The sequence below is a fragment of the Panthera uncia genome, unplaced genomic scaffold, assembly GCF_023721935.1.
Source record: "Panthera uncia isolate 11264 unplaced genomic scaffold, Puncia_PCG_1.0 HiC_scaffold_158, whole genome shotgun sequence".
Lineage (NCBI taxonomy): Eukaryota > Metazoa > Chordata > Mammalia > Carnivora > Felidae > Panthera > Panthera uncia.
Genome location: NW_026058228.1, coordinates 43,432 through 62,606, shown reverse-complemented (window position 1 = coordinate 62,606; position 19,175 = coordinate 43,432). Strand labels below are relative to the sequence as shown.

Here is a 19,175-nt window from a genome sequence, read left to right as displayed (position 1 = left end):
ATCAGATATTTTTAATCCTTGCCTTCTATTTGTCGTAAATGATGCTGCTTTTCCAATCCCACTTAGGATGTAAAGTTTCCTTTTAAAATAAATGTGTTGAAGAGTAAAGAGTGAGTTTATTTGAAGAAAAATATCAAGAAATAGGGCTGGATTCATACAAGAAAACATAGTGTAAAAATGGACTACAGCCAGTGGAGGTTTGGCAAACGGGAAAAAGTGGACTTTTAAGGCCGCTGACTTGGATTGGAATCCCCCTTCTGCCACTTTCTGATCATGTGGCCTTCTCAGGATGCCTTTTTAGTGAAATGGGGGTGCATGGTCTCCCCTGGAGACTGTCAAGAGGGTCCAACAAAATTAAGTGTTCCGAGCAGCCGTAGGGCTTCTCAGAGCCAAGAAGGAGGTTCAGGGTGGCCCATTTCCTTCTGTGTGTCCTCACCCTCTGTTGTCTTCGTGCCCCCAGCCTCTCAAGCAGCATGCAGTCCCTCTCCTCAGGCAGCAGTCCTGGATCCCTCGCATCCAGCCGGGGCTCCCTAGCCGCCTCTAGCCTGGACTCCTCCACCTCAGCCAGCTTCACTGATCTCTACTACGACCCCTTCGAGCAGCTGGACTCGGAGCTGCAGAGCAAGGTGGAGTTTCTGCTCCTGGAGGGGGCCACGGGCTTCCGGCCCTCAGGCTGCATCACCACTATCCATGAGGACGAGGTGGCCAAGACCCAGAAGGCAGAGGGGGGCAGCCGCCTGCAGGCCCTGCGCTCCCTGTCTGGCACCCCGAAGTCCATGACCTCCCTGTCCCCCCGCTCCTCACTCTCTTCTCCGTCCCCGCCCTGCTCCCCTCTCATTGCTGACCCCCTGCTGGCTGGAGACACCTTCCTGAGCCCCCTGGAGTTTGACGACCCGGAGCTGAGTGCCACTCTTTGTGAACTGAGCCTTGGCAGTGGCACCCGGGAGAGGTACCGGCCGGAGGAACCAGGAACGGAGGGCAAACAGTTGGGCCAAGGTACAGAGGGGGACCACGAAGGGGGGGGGCAGGGTAGGAACTGCACTCAGGCCTGAGTGCAGACCCCAGTGATAATTAGGGCCATTTACCGACTGCTTTCTATCTGCCCAGGCTTTATGTGTATATCAGTCCATTTATTCATTCAGGAGACATTATTTTTACGTACTCACTACGTTCCAGGTCCCAGGCTAAGGGTTTTTCCATGATGGATCCATTCATTCAATTGATATTAAGCATCTGTTAAAACTAAATGCCAGATCTTGTGCTAATGGCTGTACATGGATTCCTTCATTTATTCAGTCAGCATATGGGCCATGCGCCAGGCACAGGGTGACTCACAAGGACACAGTATGGAAGACTGGCAAGCTCCAGGTCCCTGTCCCCAAGAAGCTTACATGCCATTGAAGGCACAGACATTAACTATACAACCAGACCAGTAAAGGCCCTAGGAGGAAAATAAAATGGGATGTGATGGGGCCTCTCAGGTGGGGGTGGAGCTGCCAGTTCAGACTGGGTTGTGAAGGAAGACGACATTTGGGTGAGCATTTAAACGGTGAGAAGGAGCCAGCTTTGGGAAAAGTAAGAGCAAAATCTCTGAGGCCACAGGTTAGAGGTCACCAGCAAACCAGAGAATCAGGAAGGGCCCAGTCATTTAAGGCCTGGTGGGCCATGGTAAGGAGTTTGGATTTTATCCTAATAGCAGCAAGGACCCATATGACCATTTGAAGCCAGGGAATGACAGGATCTGGCTCCCACTCTGCATGGGGTCAGAAAGAATATTTTGGTATAGATTGAAATTCAGGTAGGAATCTCTAAAACAGAAGATGATGATGGTGAGAGTTATTATTTATTAGGAGAAAAATTCTTTAGCAGCCAGCATATATTATAATAGTTACATTTTATTGGGGTATGTTGTGTGACGGGCTGTGTGGTTTACACAGTGAAATAGGTTACTTCTGTTATGCCCATTTCACAGATGAGGAGACAGAGGTTTAGAGAGGTGATATTACTTGCTATGGGTCCCCCAGCCAGCAAGTGGGAAAGAAAGGATTGGAATCTGGGTTTTCCTGACCCCAGAACCCAACCTCTTTATTGTCACACTTCTCTCAGGATGTGAGGCAGCCCTGTGTGTTTATTCCTGGGACACTTCTGGTGCTCACTGGCCCCACCACGCCCATCTGATGTGAAGGTCAGAACTGTGAGCAGGGTGCCCTGGGGCTCCCAGGCTTTCCTGGCCATGATTTATTGAGTATAGGTATACAAGATACGGTCAGGACCACCTGCCCAGAACCCACACTAAGACATGTGCTGGCTTCGTGCACACAGGGCTCCTGCTCCTGGCTCCTTGTGACGCCAGCTGGAAGAAGCTAGACCCATCTCAGCCATAAGGCTCTGGCCGCTATGCCCAGAATTATCTCTTCGTGTGCAAGGGCTGGTGGGAGCAAGGGCGGGGGGGGGGGGGGGGGGGGGGGGGGAGACGAAATTTCCTGGTTAATTAAAGGGTCTGCTGGGTGATTGCCAGCCATTTCCTTAGAAGAGGTGCCGAGAGATCCCTGGGGCTCCCTCATCAGGAAGGGAGTCTTGCTGAGTGCTCTCAAATAAAAATAAAAACAGGCTTCCTACTACAGCAGGTGGCAAACTTCAGAAAATTGTCCCCTGGAGAGGAGCGAGTGCAGGTGGAACCTGTAATGAGGCTTCAGAAGAGCTCTTGACATTCTGTCAAAGGCTGGCAATAAGCCAAGTCAGGGACCCAGCAAGGTGCTGGGAGTGACCCTCCTTGTCTCCCCCAGAGTGTCCTTGGTGCTTGTGGGCCAAGGACCACACATGTCTCAGGATGGCATTCCCTTCATGCCATCTCCAAAAGCCGTCCCTGCAGTGAGCGATGCCAGGCTGAGCTCAACACTAAGCAGGTTATGTGATTAGTGCCGCTGTTCAGTCAGCAGACAAATTAATCTCCTTAAGTGGTTTAGTGAAGGGTGGAGATGCATGGGTCTGAAGGCGGGAGGTCTCCGCTGGCCGCAGCAGGCATGGAACACGGGTTGGGAGAGCTGCACCCAGATGGCCACTTTGCTTCTCCCAGGCTCAATGTCACCATCCCTTTCCCCAGCCTGGCCCATCCCCAGCCTCTTCTCCAGGCTGCCCCAGGGCCTGGCACACAGCAGGCAGTCAGAAGTGCCAGCTGTGAGGTTGAAGGGCCTGAATCTGGTCTTGCCCTCCCACTGCATGGAGCTCAGGAGCCTTCCTATCCATGCTGGTAGCTCTGAGCATGGCCTGCCACGCCTCCAGCGCTTGTGACTTGAAGAAGGAAGGAATGTGCAGCATGAGCCAAGTGCCTGGTCTGAGCCCTGGGTCGGAGACCTTTGAGGCCCTCCGTCAAGGGGAGGGAGCTGGAGAGCTGAGTTAGGAGTGGAATGGGATAGGCAGAGCAGGAGAGCTCGTGCTGAAATCTTCCCTTTTCTTCTACTTGCCCCTCCCAAGGGTCCAGCAGTTGTTACTTTGCCCCGCCCCGCCCCAGGTGTGTAGGGATTGATCTAGAAGGCATCACCATAGTGCTGGGAATGACCGTTGCAATAAGGATAGTGGTGCTGAATTTTACAGCGTTTTCCTGCACCAGTCTCTGTACTGAGGACTTCCCTATAATGTCTCATTGAGTCCCCCCCAGCAGCCCTACCAGGTAAGTGTTGTTATTCCCGTTTTACAGATAAGGAATCCAAGGGTTCGAGAGGTGAAATCCACGTCCCAGTGTCATGAAGCAGTAAGTGGTGGAGCTGAGATTTGAACCCATGCAGTTTGGCTTCCAAGTCTGGGATGCTAAACACAGAATCATCCGCTACCCCTTCCTTCACCCCAAAGGAAGGCAGGACCTTGCTGTCGAGTTCAGTGGTGGTATTTGGCAGGACTCTCTTGGGGCAGAGGGTAGGTCATAAGTGTGTGTTGCAAAGACAGTGTCCTGGTTTCTGAATCCTGTCTTGCCATCCTTCCTTTCTCCAGCTGTGAATACAGCCCAGGGGTGCAGCCTGAAAGTGGCCTGTGTGTCAGCTGCTGTGTCAGATGAATCCGTGGCCGGGGACAGTGGTGTGTATGAGGCTTCTGTGCAGAGGTGGGTCCCTGAGTCTTGACTGTCTCTGGGAAGTCTGAGTATGCAGAGCCTGGGCCCCCTCAGGTATGTGGGAGGAACCCACAGAAGGGCATGGCCAGGTGACTCAGCCCTGTGTGGTATAGGCTGAAGATGCAGACAGTGCTGCTCCTCCTGGCTGGGGGCACTTCACATTCGCGGGAGTGCCAGTTCCACGATTGCCATTAAGGAGCGTATGGCTGGGGGAGTTCATGCTGGAGGAAGTGCAGCCCCTTCAAGACAGGAATCCCGAGCAGTTGTGGGAAGGCGGAATCTGCAGGGAGTCTGAGCTGACCCAGACTTTCCTCCTTGAGGACCCGACTGTGCCCTCCCAGAGGGAACCCTGTTTCTGGAAGATGACTTTGGCCCCAGGTGACTGCAGGGAAGCCTGACCCTCCTTCTTCCCTGTGTTGCCTCTCAGACCGGGTGCTTCAGAAGCTGCCGCTTTTGACAGTGACGAATCCGAAGCAGTGGGTGCAACCCGGGTTCAGATTGCCCTGAAGTAAGTGACTGGGAGGGCAGGAGCACATGGGTGGTCAGCCGCATCTTCCCAGTTTTGACCTTCATGGCTGCCTAGGGGAGAAAGGCAGAACCAGCAGGACCTGCCGACACTTGTGGCCTCCTAACTAAAGAGGGCCAACCCTTTCCCTCCCTCTCACCTCCACATTTTACCAAAGAGAAGAATGAGGCTTTGAAGACCTTGTTACTTGCCCCAACTCACTGAGCTGGCCAGTGGCAGAGCAAGACCATGACCAAGACTTCCTGTGCCTTGTTTTTTGGGGCCATTGTTGCTGTGGTTTTTTGGCTTACTGTCCCATTGAAGTTTCAGCCATTGGGGGCTGCAGCCCAGATTTGTTGTTCCTGTGTTTTCCCTTGATGCAGGATGGCCACAATATTATTTTTAGTAGAAATTGCCAATATTCAAGTATCAAGAGATTTCACACAGCACAATCTTCTGGCTTCTCCTTAAACATTCAGACTGATAGGGGCACCTGGGTGGCTCAGTCGGTTGAGCATCCCACTCTCGATTTCGGCTTGGGTCATGACGGCACGGTTTCATGGGGTTGAAGCCCCACGTTGGGCTCTGCGCATTGACTGCGTGGAGCCTGCTGGGGATTCTCCCTCTCTCTCTGGCCCTTCCCCGCTCACACTCTGTCTCTCTCAAAATAAATAAATGTAAAAAAAAAAAAAAAAAAAAAGTAAACGGAAATCTAAGCTGACACTTCATTTAAAAAAAAATAAAAATAAGAATTCAGACCGGCAGGTCTGAACCTGCATCCCTACATGGCCCAAAGCACTGGGCCTGTGCTCTCAAGTTCCCCACAGTCCCCCAAGCAGCCAGCAGCCACGTCTGTGATGATTAAGAGAGAGAGAAATGTGTTACTCATACGTGCTCCATATGTCCCTCTCCATTTCAGGTACGATGAGAAGAATAAGCAATTTGCAATATTAATCATCCAGCTCAGTAACCTTTCTGCTCTGTTGCTGCAACAAGACCAGAAAGTGTGAGTATGTGGCTGACAGCGTTTGTATGAGCCTCTCAACCTCTGCGGCCATCCCTGGGGGCACTCTCCTGCCCTTGCCCGCTGCACCATCGGGCCCCGTGCGTATTTCATCTGTGTGGCCATGATGCACAGTGTCAGTACTGTGAATGTGGATGTGGATACAGGCGTGATGGCAAACTCGCTGACTGGAACGAGAAGCACTGTAGGCAGCTTCAGTTCCTTCACAAGCACATTGTGAGCACCTACCATGTGCCAGCACTAAGAGCGGGGTGGTGAGCAAATCCTTGCCCTTTGAACTTGAAGCCTCACAAAGAAGAGGGTCATGGCCCCTATTATCTGCTCTAAGCTCAAATATTGCACACAGAAAGAGGCCTGAAATTCTCAAGAGCCTGTGCCTGTCACTGTGCTTCTATTGGAAGGGCGTGATGGGTATTACCTTACAGTTGATTATACAGCAAACACCTGTGCTATTTGCCTGTTGGCTCTTGCCTTGGCAGACCGGGTTTACGTTTCATTGCATTCACCTGCCTGCAGGTTTCTCCTTTAGATGATAGGCATTGGGGCAGGAGCTTATATTTCTGAGGTCTGTACCCAGCCAGCATCTGAGGCTGTGACATGTGGGAAAGGGAAAGACAGGAGGAAAGCAGGACAAACAGAATAAAGAAGATTAGACACTAGGGTTGTCTTTAGTCATTTGCTCTTACAAACAGTGCCAGAACAAGTAACCTTCTCCATATCTCATTGGTACTTGTACAGTGGTATTTGTAGAAGAGTGTCTAGAAGCAAGGTGAATGGGGTCACAAGGCCAGTGCATCTGGAATTGTGTTAGGGTTGTCACATTCCCCTCTGCAGGGGCGGTAGCATTTTGCCTTCCTACCAGCAGCTGTATAAGGATTCCTGAGTGTTAACAATCTTGCTGATCCTTCTGTGCACAGAAGTTTGCACACTGTTGACCTCAGGTTCCATACTCTTTGAGGTTCTAAGGATTGGAGATTTGGGAGAAGGAAGAGCAATTGTTATCCTTGGGGCCCTCTCTGCTTCCCTTACAAATATCTGCATAACCGCTTGAGAAATTACAAACTCCTCCACTGTTATTGTCTTAGGGATTTGCGGCAACAGTTTAGCCCAACACATTATCCCAGACCCAGGCTGACTCAGGCTCTTCTCTGTCTCTCTCTAGGAACATTCGTGTAGCTATCCTTCCCTGCTCCGAAAGCACCACCTGCCTGTTCCGGACCCGGCCCCTGGATGCCTCAGACACTCTCGTGTTCAATGAAATGTTCTGGGTGTCCATGTCCTATCCAGCCCTTCACCAGAAGACCTTAAGAGTTGATGTCTGTACCACCGATAGAAGCCATCTGGAGGAGTGCCTGGTGAGGGCTGTGCCTGTCTGTCTGTCTGACTGTCCAGCCGTCTGTCCTTCTGGAGATTGGCCCACCTTGTATTTCAGGGAGAACGCTTGGAGAAAACACAGGCTGTAGTGTGAAGCTTGTCTTGGGTTCCAGGCAGGGACTGTTGCACAGGTGAACAGCATTGGCACACTCATTGAGAGCAGGGGGCGAGGAGGCGGGAAGCCCCTTTGTCAACCATGGAACTACAGGGCTTCATCCCTTGTGCCCGAGGCTGCGTTGCCTATGACTCTTTAATTCTCAGTCTCAGTTTCCTTATCTGTAAAATCCAGCTAACACTGCCCACCTCACAGATGGTTCTCTGAGGATTAAATGAGGCTTAAAGCTGTGTTTCTGGAACTTGAACATGCACACAAGTTACCTGGGGCTCTGGTTAAAATTCAGATTCTGATTCAGTAAGTCTGGGGCAGTAGTGGGGGCAGGCACCAAGAGATTCTGCATTTCTGATAAGCTCCCAAGTACTGCTGATTGCCGCTGGTCCCCATAGCAAGGATGTAAAACAACAGTGTGTCTGCACATACTAGATGCTCACTGACTATCAGTCCCCTGCTCTCCTCAGCTGGGGTACAAAACAGCATCATTGCCATTTATGTTGTTGATGTTACTACTGACAATAATGCAATAGCATCCATAGATTGAATGCAGTTTATGTGGTGGACATTGAGCTAAGCCCCTTATGTGTAGTTTTTCTATCTGACCCTCACTAAAATCTTATAAAACAAGTACTGTTATATCAGTGAGGAAACCGAGGCAGAGAGAGGTAAAAGAACCTTCCCAAGGTCACACAATCAAGAAGAGCCATGAGCAGTTAGAAGCTAGGCAGCTCCCCTTCTGCAGCCCACCAACATCAGCCCCTTGGTGTTTGTACCAGTGTGGTGCTCCCTGGAACCCACAGGTAGGACAGTGACTGAAGACTGGTGAGCATGGTAGATATTGGGCACCAGAGCAGAAAGCTTTTCCAATCCCAGGCTCTTCTGTGAAACATTTCCTCAGCCCTGGGAATTCCTCAATGAGAAGAGACTCAATCCTATTTTCTTCTCCTAATTGGATGTCTTTTATTCCTCCTTCCTAATTGAAGTGTGGCCATTGCTGGTTGCCATGGCAGCAGCCAAAGCGCTCATCCCACTGTGGCTTGTCTCTGTCTGTGGCCAATGGGAAATCTACTTTCCCGTATCCTGTGGGGATATAGAGTGTCAGGCTGCCGTGTTTTGGTGGCTAGAGGAGTAAGCGAGGAAGTGAGACACTAGAAAGGCCGTGTGCTCCCACGCGGTCTCCCTACACTGCTGGGTTTGGGGAATCCCTGGTCTGCTTTGAGCTGCTTAATCAGCCAGGCTGCCACAGTGGTACCCATCCTGAGCAGCGTCTGTTTGTAGTACTGGGCTAAGAAATCTGCATGCAGTGTCTCCCTTAACGCTCACAGCAGCCTGAGGAAGAAGCGTTAGGATTGCCTCCACTTGACAAATGAAGGATCAAGACGCAAAAGGGCTAAGTAACCTGCCTAGGTCATCCATTGAGTAAGTGGAGAAGTCCGCTTCCTGGTTGCAGCTTCTTTACACATAGCCTTCATACTGTCCCGCCTCTCAGGTGGTTACCACGTCCCCCCTGTCCACAGACCTGGATTATGGGTTTGGATGAACACGTGGCCTGCCTTGCCCACTATCTCCGGCAACTGTTCTACTGAATGCTTTAGCATGGCATAATCGGGGTCACAGGCTTTCCAGCTGCACCCTGTTGTCCACTCCCTAGCTGCTAAGCTCAGTGCCACTCAGAGCAGGTTCTGTTAAGAAAGCCCACTTCCAGGCACCCCTCCTATTCCATAGTTAACCATTACAACAAAGAGGCTTTTTTCACCTTGCCATCCCCACCTGGGAAAACCCAGCCCTGTCAAAGTGAACTCTCCGTCCATGCACTAAAACACAGCCATGCCGTATGGTCTCGTGTTAAAATTGTGGTCACAGGGGCGCCTGGGTGGCGCAGTCGGTTAAGCGTCCGACTTCAGCCAGGTCACGATCTCGCGGTCCGTGAGTTCGAGCCCCGCATCAGGCTCTGGGCTGATGGCTCGGAGCCTGGAGCCTGTTTCCGATTCTGTGTCTCCCTCTCTCTCTGCCCCTCCCCCGTTCATGCTCTGTCTCTCTCTGTCCCAAAAATAAAAAAAAATAAAAAAAAAAATAAAAAAAAAAAAATTGTGGTCACAAACCTCACGTGAGCCCTAATGCTACTCAGCACTGGTACTGCCTTCCCCTTCCCAGGGGCAAATTCTTACCCTCTCCCCTGTCCCCAGACTTCTGGCCTCTTCTCCCACCCTCATACTCCCCCTGCTGAGGGCCTTGCTCCCCACGCTTCTTGGGTTCTTGCCATTTCTCCTGGCTCTGAGGTTGGCGCCCCCCCCACTGCCATGTGAGGCAACTTCTCACTACCTGTTATTTTCTGGCTCTTTCCTCTCTTCAGTCTTCACTCCTCTGCTGGGCCTGGCCTGTCAGTACACCAACAGGCTATTAATTCTCTTAAGAAACAAAAAAAAACAAAAAAAAAAAAAAACAAAAAAAAAAAGAAAGATTTTACCCATTTCTCCCTCCAGCTACTACTTTGTTTCTTTCCTTTATAGCAAAAGGTGAAATGTTCTCTCTGTAACCCAGTTCATGTGGGATTTCGCCGTCATCATTCTGCTAGAAATGTGCTCCCCGAGGTCATCCGTGGCCTCCTCGTAGCTAACCCCAGTGGCCACTTCTCCATCCTCACCCTCCTTGGACTGTCGACTGTGTTTGGTTCAGTTGCTCCCAGAATCCTCCTCGGCCTCCTTTGCCCTGACTTGGCTTCCCCAGCACCTCACTCTCAGTGTTCTTCCCTCATCACTGGCATCTCTGTCTCCTTGGCTGATTCTTCTCATTTCCCCAACTGCTGTGTGTCAGGGCTCAGGACTCACCCCTCTCCCCTTTTCTGTTTGCATTCACTGCCTTGGTAATCTCATCTCATTCTCCCGCTTCAAACACCATGTCAGATGTATGGCTGCAGCCTGGGCCTCCCCACTCGCAGCTGTATAACACCTCTGCTGTCTGTTCCACATCTTCTCTTGCTTGTCCAGGAGGCATCTCAGATGAACTTGTCCATAAGCACACTCCTGATCTGTCTTCCTGTGTTTTTACTGTCTCAGCTAAAAGCAACTCTGTTCTTCCACTGCCCAGGCCAGAGACCACAGGCTCATCCTTGACCTGTCTCTTCCTCTCCGCTCCACATCTAATCCTTTAGGAATTCCTGGCAGGTCCCTCTTCAGAAGATCCCTAGACCCCGGCCACTTAGCGCTGCTCCTGTCCCACTGCTGTCTGTCACCTGGATTGCGCAGCAGTCTCTCCTGGGTCTCCTTGGTCTGTCCTTGCCTCCCTTCATCTCCTCTCAACACAGTCACCAGAGTGATCCTATTAAATTGCAAATCAGTGCTTACACTCCTCTACCTAAAACTTTACATTCGCTTCTGTGTCCATCTGGAGTCAACTCCTGGGCCTCTTGCCTGCCCTCCAAGGCCCTCGGGGATCTGTCTCTTGTTATCTCTCAGATTTTATCCCCAGACTCTTCCTCCAGCCTCCCTGTTCCCCTTGAATATACCAGCATGCTCCTTGCCCCAGGCCTTTGCACTTGCTGGCCCCTCTGACCAGAATTCTCTTCTCCCAGATACTGATGGACAGGGCTCACTCTCCCGCCTCATTGTGGGCTTGACCCAGATGTCACCTTCTCAGGGAGGTCTTTCTTCCATCCTATTTAAAAATTACATTCCCCCTCCACTCTTGTCCCCCGCCCCCGTGTTATTTTTCTCTGCAGCGCGTTCCCCCACCTAACATTTATCAGTATTACAGATTTTAGGGTATACATGATTTTCACATTTTATCAAATCTCTAGAATCAAGATGCAATTTATACTAGATGACAGGTCAGAGTGTAATTGACAACTATTTTTCTTTCTTAGTAATGCATGAAATAGTACACTGACTTTACTTACTGATTTGTTTATCTGATTCCCCCAGACTGGAATGTAAGCTCATGAGGAAAGAGATTCTTATCTGCCTTAAATCCTACTGTATCCCCAGCCTTCAAAACAGTGTCTGGCACATAGAGGCTACTTAGCTACCTGTGTGTACTGAATAAATAAATGAATGCCCTCACAGGGCATCATTTACCAAAGTAGACCACATTTATACCTATGAGCCAGCCCAAAATAGACAGTATATCTTGTTGAAATTAATAATAATCTGATGGCAGTGTTACACCTCAAAGCTGTCATTATATTCTTTCCCCCTTGCCCCTCAAACATGGCCTGGCCTGTTCTGAACTGTAATATCTGACACATTTGTCTGTCTTCACAAGAAAGTGTGACCCCTTTGGGGGCAACATCCTGTCTTACATGTTTCTATGGCTCCAGAGTCTGCAAAGTGCTCAGAGGACATTTATTAACTGAGTAAATGAGTAATATACACATATTTGTGTATATTTAAATTTATTACAGGTGACTAAAATGCACAGGTATTTAATTCCTGAACGGACTCTAGTCCTGCAGGTAGGAGTCATTTACCTTGTTTTCTCCACTTGCTCACCACTGTTCTAGAAATTAACCTTTAGACACACAATGAGTTTGCACAGTCCATGCCATGCCCTGGTGCATCCTAATAGAAGGAAAAACTGGTAGAAAGGATCCCAGGTAGATTGGGTAGCCCCCTCCCCATCCCAGGTACCACCCAAGCCTCCACTCAGCTACTGGCCCACTTCACAAACCAGCTTGTGGTATTTCTACCACCCACTGGCACAGCCACTGTTGTGTTTCAGGACAGTGAATTTGCTAACCCCAAACCTGGTTGGGGCTCTTCCAAAGAGGACATGTTGAAACAATAGTAAGACCTGTGAAGAATGATTAAAAGTATTTGGTCATTTTTTCCACTAAGGATGTATGGTAAAAAGTCAAGTCACTGGAAATAAATCCCCTCTCTGGGAGGTTATATTCAGTGAGATTAATTTTGTGGAGGTTGTTTTCATCTTAAGGCATCCATTTACACCATTCAAAGAAAAACTGTATAGAAAGGTTTACTCAAAAGCAATCTTGCTTCCCTGCCCCTTGCACCCAATCCCACCACCTACCCTGTATAGCTACCCACTTTGATTAGTGTTGTCTTTATCTTCCCATTATTTCTTGTTGCATATACGTGCATGTGATAATGTTCACTACCCTTTGCACTTCAAATATGGTACAATATAGTATGTATATATACATAAGCCAGAAAGAGAAATATATATATATATATATACATATATATGGAGAGAGAGAGAATATATGTATTCTTATCCCTCTTTCCATTTCTTATACAAAAAGTAGCATACTGCATATTCTCTTCTGCACTATTCTATTTTTTCCCTTAACAATACAGCCTGGAAGTCTGTCCACATCAGCACCTAGAGATCTTTCTTATTTTTTATACATGTCTATATAATATCCCATTGTGTAGATATATTATAGTTTATTCCTCCAGTCCCCTGTTGCTGGCCCTTTGAGTTGTGCAAAATCTTCTTCCTTGACATTGGTCTTGGTGATAATTTTTGGATCTGACTCCAAAAGCACAGGCAACAAAAGCAAAAATAAACAGATGGGACTACATCAAATTAAAAATCTGTACAGCAAAGGAAATCATCAACAAAATGGAAAGGCAACCTGCTGAATAGGAGGAAATATTTGCAAATCATGTATCTGATAAGGGGTTAATATCCAAAATGTATAAAGAACTCATACAACTCCATAGCAAAAAAGCAAAAAATCCAATATAAAAATGTGCAGAGGCTCTTAATAAACATTTTTCTAAAGAAGACATACAGAAGGCCAACAGGTACAGAAAAAGATGCTCACCATCACTAATCATCAGGGAAATGCAAATCAGAGTCACAGTGAGATAGCACCTCACCCTTCTTAGAAAGGCTGTTATCAAAGAGACAAGAAATAGCAAATGTTTGCAAGGATGTGGAATAAAGAAACCCCTTGTGCACTGTTGGTGGTAAAACATTATGCAGAGCTGCTATGGAAACGAGGGTGGGGGTTTCTCAAAAAATTAAAAATAGAATTACCATACGATCTAGCAATCTCACAACTGGGTATATATCCAAGGTTACACCCAATGATAGCAACATTCTTCACAATAGCCATGAGACAGAAGCAACCTAAAAGTGTATCAGTGGATAAATGGATTTAAAAATGTGGTCTCTTGATATAATGGAATATTATTCAGCCTTAAAAAGGAAAGAAATCCCGTCCCATGCTACAACATGAATGAACTTTGAGAACATTGTGTTAAATCACATAAACCAGTCACAAAAAGACAAATATTGTGTGATTCCACTTATATGAGGGACCTAGAGTCATCAAATTCACAGAAACAGAAAGTAGAATGGTGGTTGCCAGGGACCAGGGGAAGGGAAAAGGGAAGTTACTTAATGGGTGTAGAGTTTCAGATTTCCAAGATGAAAAAAGTACTGGATATCTGTTTCATAACAATGTAGCTGTATTTAACACTACTGAACTATACACTTTATTTTTTTTTTTAATTTTTTTTAATGTTTATTTATTTTTGAGACAGAGACAGAGCATGAACAGGGGAGGGTCAGAGAGAGAGGGAGACACAGAATCCGAAACAGGCTGCAGGCTCTGAGCGGTCAGCACAGAGCCCGACGCGGGGTTCGAACTCATAGACCGTGAGATCATGACCTGAGCTGAAGTCGCTCGCTTAGCTGACTGAGCCACCCAGGCGCCCCTGAACTATACACTTTAATTAAGATGGCAAATTTTATGTCACAACATGGATGGACCTTGAGAACGTTATATGAAGTGAAATAACCCAGAAAGAGAAATACAAATACTTGTATGATCTCACTTACATGTGAAATCTATAAAACCAAATCATAATAACAAAAAACAGATTGATTGTTGTCAGAGGTGGGGGGTAGGGGAAATGGGTGAAGGGTCAAAAGGTACAAACTTCCAGTCATAAGGTAAATAAGTTCTAACCATGCACTGTAGTCCGTGGGGACTATGGTACATAAACAACACTGTATTGCATATTTGGAAGTTGTTAGGAGAGGAGAGCTTAAAGGTCTCATTATAAGAAAAAAAATTTCTAGCCATGAGGTGGTGGATGTAAACTTACTGTGGTGATCATTTCATAATAAATACCATACCAAATTGTTTTTTTTTTTTAAGTAAACTCTATGCCCAACGTGAACCTCGAACTCAGGACCCTCAGATCAGGAGTCACATGCTCTACCAACTGAGCCAGCCAGGCACCACCCAAATCTTTATGTTGTACATCTTAAACTAGTACAGTGTTACATGTCAATTACATTTCAGTAAAGCTGGGGGCAGGAGATGGTAAATTTTATGGGTTTTGTCATAATTAAAAAAAAAAAACATACGATAGGTGCTTAGTAAAGATTTGGTGAATGAGTAAACCAATGAATGAGTAAGTTAGTGAATAAATGAGTTATTGGAAATAATTAACAACTAGCCCTTTCCTCCTCCCGGAAGCTGCTATCTCATCTGAGGATGTTTCTCATACTCTCCCCAGGAGCCTTGTCAGAATATACCTTGTCAGCCCTGGTTTATACTCTTGCCTTTTCCTGTCCTCAACTAGGGAGGCGCCCAGATCAGCCTGGCTGAGGTCTGTCGGTCTGGGGAGAGGTCGACTCGCTGGTACAACCTCCTGAGCTACAAATACTTGAAGAAGCAGAGCAGGGAGCCCAAGCCACTGGGAGCCAAGGTCCCCACCCCAGGTCCTGAAAGCACGGTGAGTTGGGCCCCAGGTTTGCACCACCCTCCTAGGTGTGCAGCATCTGGATGGATGACAGGAAAAGCTCTCCCAGAATTGGAGATGACTGGGCCTCAGAGGTGGGGGAAGCAACAGAGGGTATTGGAACAGAGAAGAAGATGATGAGATAGGAGAGACCTCTGCAAACTAGCAGGTAGCCCCCGATCTGCAACCTTACCTTCCTCATCTGTGCTCCCCCCTTCTGCACTTTGCTTGCCATAGTATAACTTGCCTGATGAAAACCTTAATTTATGATTTTTTTTTAATGAAGTAGAAAAGGAAGGAGAAACCTGTAGAAGGTAGAAAATTAACCTTTATTGAGATACTGCTATCTGCATAGCGGTCCATGGTGGAAGTTTGCTGTAAGACACAGCAGAAAACAACACTGACCGGGGTGTGTTAGGTGGGTGACAGATCAGTCATTTCACTGCTCTGAACCTCTTTTTTCATGTCAAATCCTTATCTAAAAAGGTGGTTAGGAAGGTTTGAAGAAGTATATGTGAAGAGCACTCTGTAAGTGCTTGATAAATGGTATCTGTTTCATTATTGTATATTTCTTAAAAATCTTACATTTGCCGGGGCGCCTGGGTGGCTCAGTCGGTTAAGCGTCCGACTTCAGCTCAGGTCACGATCTCGCGGTCCGTGAGTTCGAGCCCCGCGTCGGGCTCTGGGCTGATGGCTCAGAGCCTGGAGCCTGCTTCCGATTCTGTGTTTCCCTCTCTCTCTCTGCCCCTCCCCCATTCATGCTGTGTCTCTCTCTGTCTCAAAAATAAATAAACGTTAAAAAAAAAAAGTTTAAAAAAAAATCTTACATTTGCCTATTTTTTGGTTTAAAAATATGTATTGGTTTCATTTTAGTGCAATACACTTTAAAATGTCCTGGGGGTGCCTGAGTGGCTTAGTCGGTTGGGCGTCCGACTTCAGCTCAGGTCATGATCTCGCGGTTTGGGGGTTCGAGCCCCGCGTTGGGCTCTATGCTGACAGCTCAGAGCCTAGAGCCTGCTTTGGATTCTGTGTCTTCCTCCCTCTATGCCCCTCCCCTGCTCATGCTCTGTCTCTCTCTCTCCTTCAAAAATAAATAAACATTAAAAAAATTTTCTTTTTAATGTCCTGAAATTGTTTTCTGTACTTGGGAAGCTCACATCTGCTAGCCAAGATTCAACCAAGCAGTGAAGTTGCCCTTGGACATAGAGTGTCACAGCATACAGGATCCTTTTGGAATCCCAAACAGAAAGCGTTTGAGATTCAGATTAGCTCATAATTCTCTGTAGTGTGTCTTCCTTCTGTCAGTACTTGGTTACTTTGGACAGTCATTGCCCAGAATTTCAATGGAGAAGATGGGCTAGGTCAGGTGGTAAGGATAAGGGGAAGAATCAAATCTATTTCCCCCCAACCTCCCTTCCCCTCCTCCTCCTCTTCCTTCTTTTTCATAATCCTTATCATTTCCTGCATTTCCTTTTGTGTCAGGCACTGTCCTGTTTATTAGGTGCCACTTACCAAGGCTCAGAAAGGTTACCTAAGGACATACATCCAATAAACAACAAAGCTAGGTCTTCCTCACTCCAAAAAGGAGTCCATGAGCTGGCAAATATCTTGAAAACATCCTCTACTTTCTGGAGCATGTTCTTGGGTAAGTGACACCGACCTTAGGCACAATTAGTTTCCTTGTTCCATTTCTCAAGGGAATAATCATAATCTCTATCTCTCAGAATAGTTGTAGAGATTATATAAGATGTTACACATAAGCTGTCTGTCCAGTGCCTGAGGTATACCAGGCCTTCAATTGGTGTTAGTCTCCTGTTCCCTAAAAGAGAATTTCAGGGATTTTTCCAAGCTCTGGCCCACACTACAAAGGGTGTTTGCAAATTAGCCATGTGCTCAGAAAGCTACAAGGTCGGGGCGCCTGGGTGGCGCAGTCGGTTAAGCGTCCGACTTCAGCCAGGTCACGATCTCGCGGTCCGTGAGTTCGAGCCCCGCGTCAGGCTCTGGGCTGATGGCTCGGAGCCTGGAGCCTGTTTCCGATTCTGTGTCTCCCTCTCTCTCTGCCCCTCCCCCGTTCATGCTCTGTCTCTCTCTGTCCCAAAAATAAATTAAAAAAAACGTTAAAAAAAAAAAAATTAGAAAGCTACAAGGTCAGTTTTTGCTTTACTATGAGCTGCCATTTACTGAGTGCTAATTATGTGCTAGGTACTCTTTTTTATATATCTTATGTATATATTCTCAATCTTCATAGCAACCCTTTGTAGTAGTTATTGAAACTACTCTAGAGGAAATTGAGTCTCAGATTAATTTCTTCAAGTCACACAGGCGTCCTCATTGTAGATACCATTCAGTATAGATGTTCTTCCTCCAGGAAGTCTTCCCTGAATGCAACCCCAACCTGACACTGCCATTGCTCTGTTGTTCCTAAATATCCAAAGCTTAAACTCTGGCAAAGTCCTTATCACATTGTTTCACATTATCACATTATTGACAGTTCATGTGATGGTTTCCCTGATTACACTATAATCTCTTTACAGCCAGAGACCTATATTTCTGCCTCACTCAACTCCTAAACTTGACTGTCTTCCAAAAGTCTGTCTGTGCATACAGAAGTTATTCTCAGGAGAACCGCAAATTAGATGAACTAAGTGCTATATTTCCAGTTTATAAGTGACCTTGGGGCAAGACACATACCCACTCTGGACTTCAGTGTTAATCTCAGTTCACGGGGAAGTTCACACTCTAAGCTGTGATTCTTGCAAGTAGTATGCAGATGAACCCTTGGGCCTTTGTCTCCACAGGATGCCGTGTCTGCTCTGTTGGAACAGACAGCAGTGGAGCTGGAGAAGAGGCAGGAGGGAAGGATCAACACACAGACCCTGGAAGACAGCTGGTAAGTGAGGGCTCACTTGGGCCTCAGGAACTGATCTGGCTTGGACCTGGATGCAGGAATGAGCTCCCCAAACTCCAGGGCAACCAAGAGAAGTGTTCCCCTGGGAAGACAGAGAACCTCTCTCCTCATGGGTTCTCTATAGGCAACAAGGCGGTACAATTGACCCTTGAACAACGCAGGGGCTAGGGGCACTGAGCCACTGCATGGTCCAAAATCTACACAGAACTTTGACTCCCCCAAAACTTAACTACTAATAGTCTACTGTTGACCAGAAGTCTTACCAATAATATAAACAGTCCATTAATATAAACTTTGTATGTTGTATGTGTGACATACTGTATTCTTATAATAAAGTAAACCAGAAAAAGGGAAATGTTAAGAAAATCAGAAGTAACTATTCAAAAAAAAAAAAAAATCCACATATAAGTGGACTAGTGCAATTCAAATCCATGTTGTTCCAAAATCAACTGTGTATAGCTTGGTATGTTCCCAAAATTTCTTCTCAGTTTGTCATTTTGTGAGCTATAAATCACTCATGCTAGGTCACATATTAGTGCCTACTTGACTCACATTTATGTTAGTAAAAAAAAAAATTTATATTACTATAAGTGGAAAGTAAATATCCTCTGCCATAAATTGAAGATGTTTCAATAAGGAATTTCATTTGACTGCTAGGAACAGGGAGGAGAAATAATAGGCTTAAATAAGAGAGTTTATTGCTTTGTTACTTAAAAAGAAGAATGGGAAGAAGCAATCCAAGCCTCATCTGTCAGCTCCATGGCATTACAGGGAACCCAGTGTCCTCCTCTATTTCTGCTTTGCTTTTCTTACTGGGTGACTGCCATCACTGAGGCTTCTTTCTAGCTCAAAATGGCTGCTGAGTCACCAACCATCAGGCAAGCATCAGAAAAGAGGAAAGACAAAAGAATGTGCCTGTATGCCTTTTAACCAAGGAGCATTCCTCAAAGTCCCACCCAGCGGTTTCTGCTTGGTTCTCACTGGCTGAGCTTAGCCATTTGGCCTACCTAACTGCAAGGGATACAAAAATCAGGGTTCCGTTACTAAGAAAGTAGAAATGGATACTAGGGAGACCATGAGCCCTGTCTGCCTCAGAAGGTAACTGGAAAACTTAAATGTAATGAAAATAAAGCAAGAGCATTAAAACCCACCCAAACGTATTGCTTGCTAAGGCTCCAGGCCTGAGGTCTTCTCTCTCCAGATATATTAGAGACATGCTTCCAGAGAGAGACTTCTCCTCGGTGTCCACAAAAGAACTGGAGACAGCGTTCTGTCTGTGTGGTTCAGTGCTTCTTAGTCTCTTGTATCCTAAAAGAAAAGTCTCAGTACACATTTAGGAAAAAATAGTATAGACCAGGATTCAAATCTTAGCTTCATGGTTTTTTGTGTAACCTTTGGCAAAGCATTTTTAACTTTTTCTTGCGGCATG

At 46.9% G+C, this 19,175-nt stretch overlaps 1 protein-coding gene across 2 annotated transcripts in view; it reads left to right on the top strand.

The window, feature by feature from the left end:
• Nucleotides 1-19,175, top strand: part of LOC125917201 (protein KIBRA) — an 82,362-nt gene that overhangs the window by 43,243 nt on the left and 19,944 nt on the right. For both annotated transcript variants that reach the window (XM_049623453.1, XM_049623454.1), the window contains exons 10-16: nt 461-996; nt 3,988-4,096; nt 4,533-4,613; nt 5,530-5,616; nt 6,797-6,989; nt 14,680-14,832; nt 17,637-17,728. In XM_049623453.1, the coding sequence (XP_049479410.1) occupies nt 461-996; nt 3,988-4,096; nt 4,533-4,613; nt 5,530-5,616; nt 6,797-6,989; nt 14,680-14,832; nt 17,637-17,728 (1,251 nt within the window). The remainder of the gene's footprint in view (nt 1-460; nt 997-3,987; nt 4,097-4,532; nt 4,614-5,529; nt 5,617-6,796; nt 6,990-14,679; nt 14,833-17,636; nt 17,729-19,175) is intronic.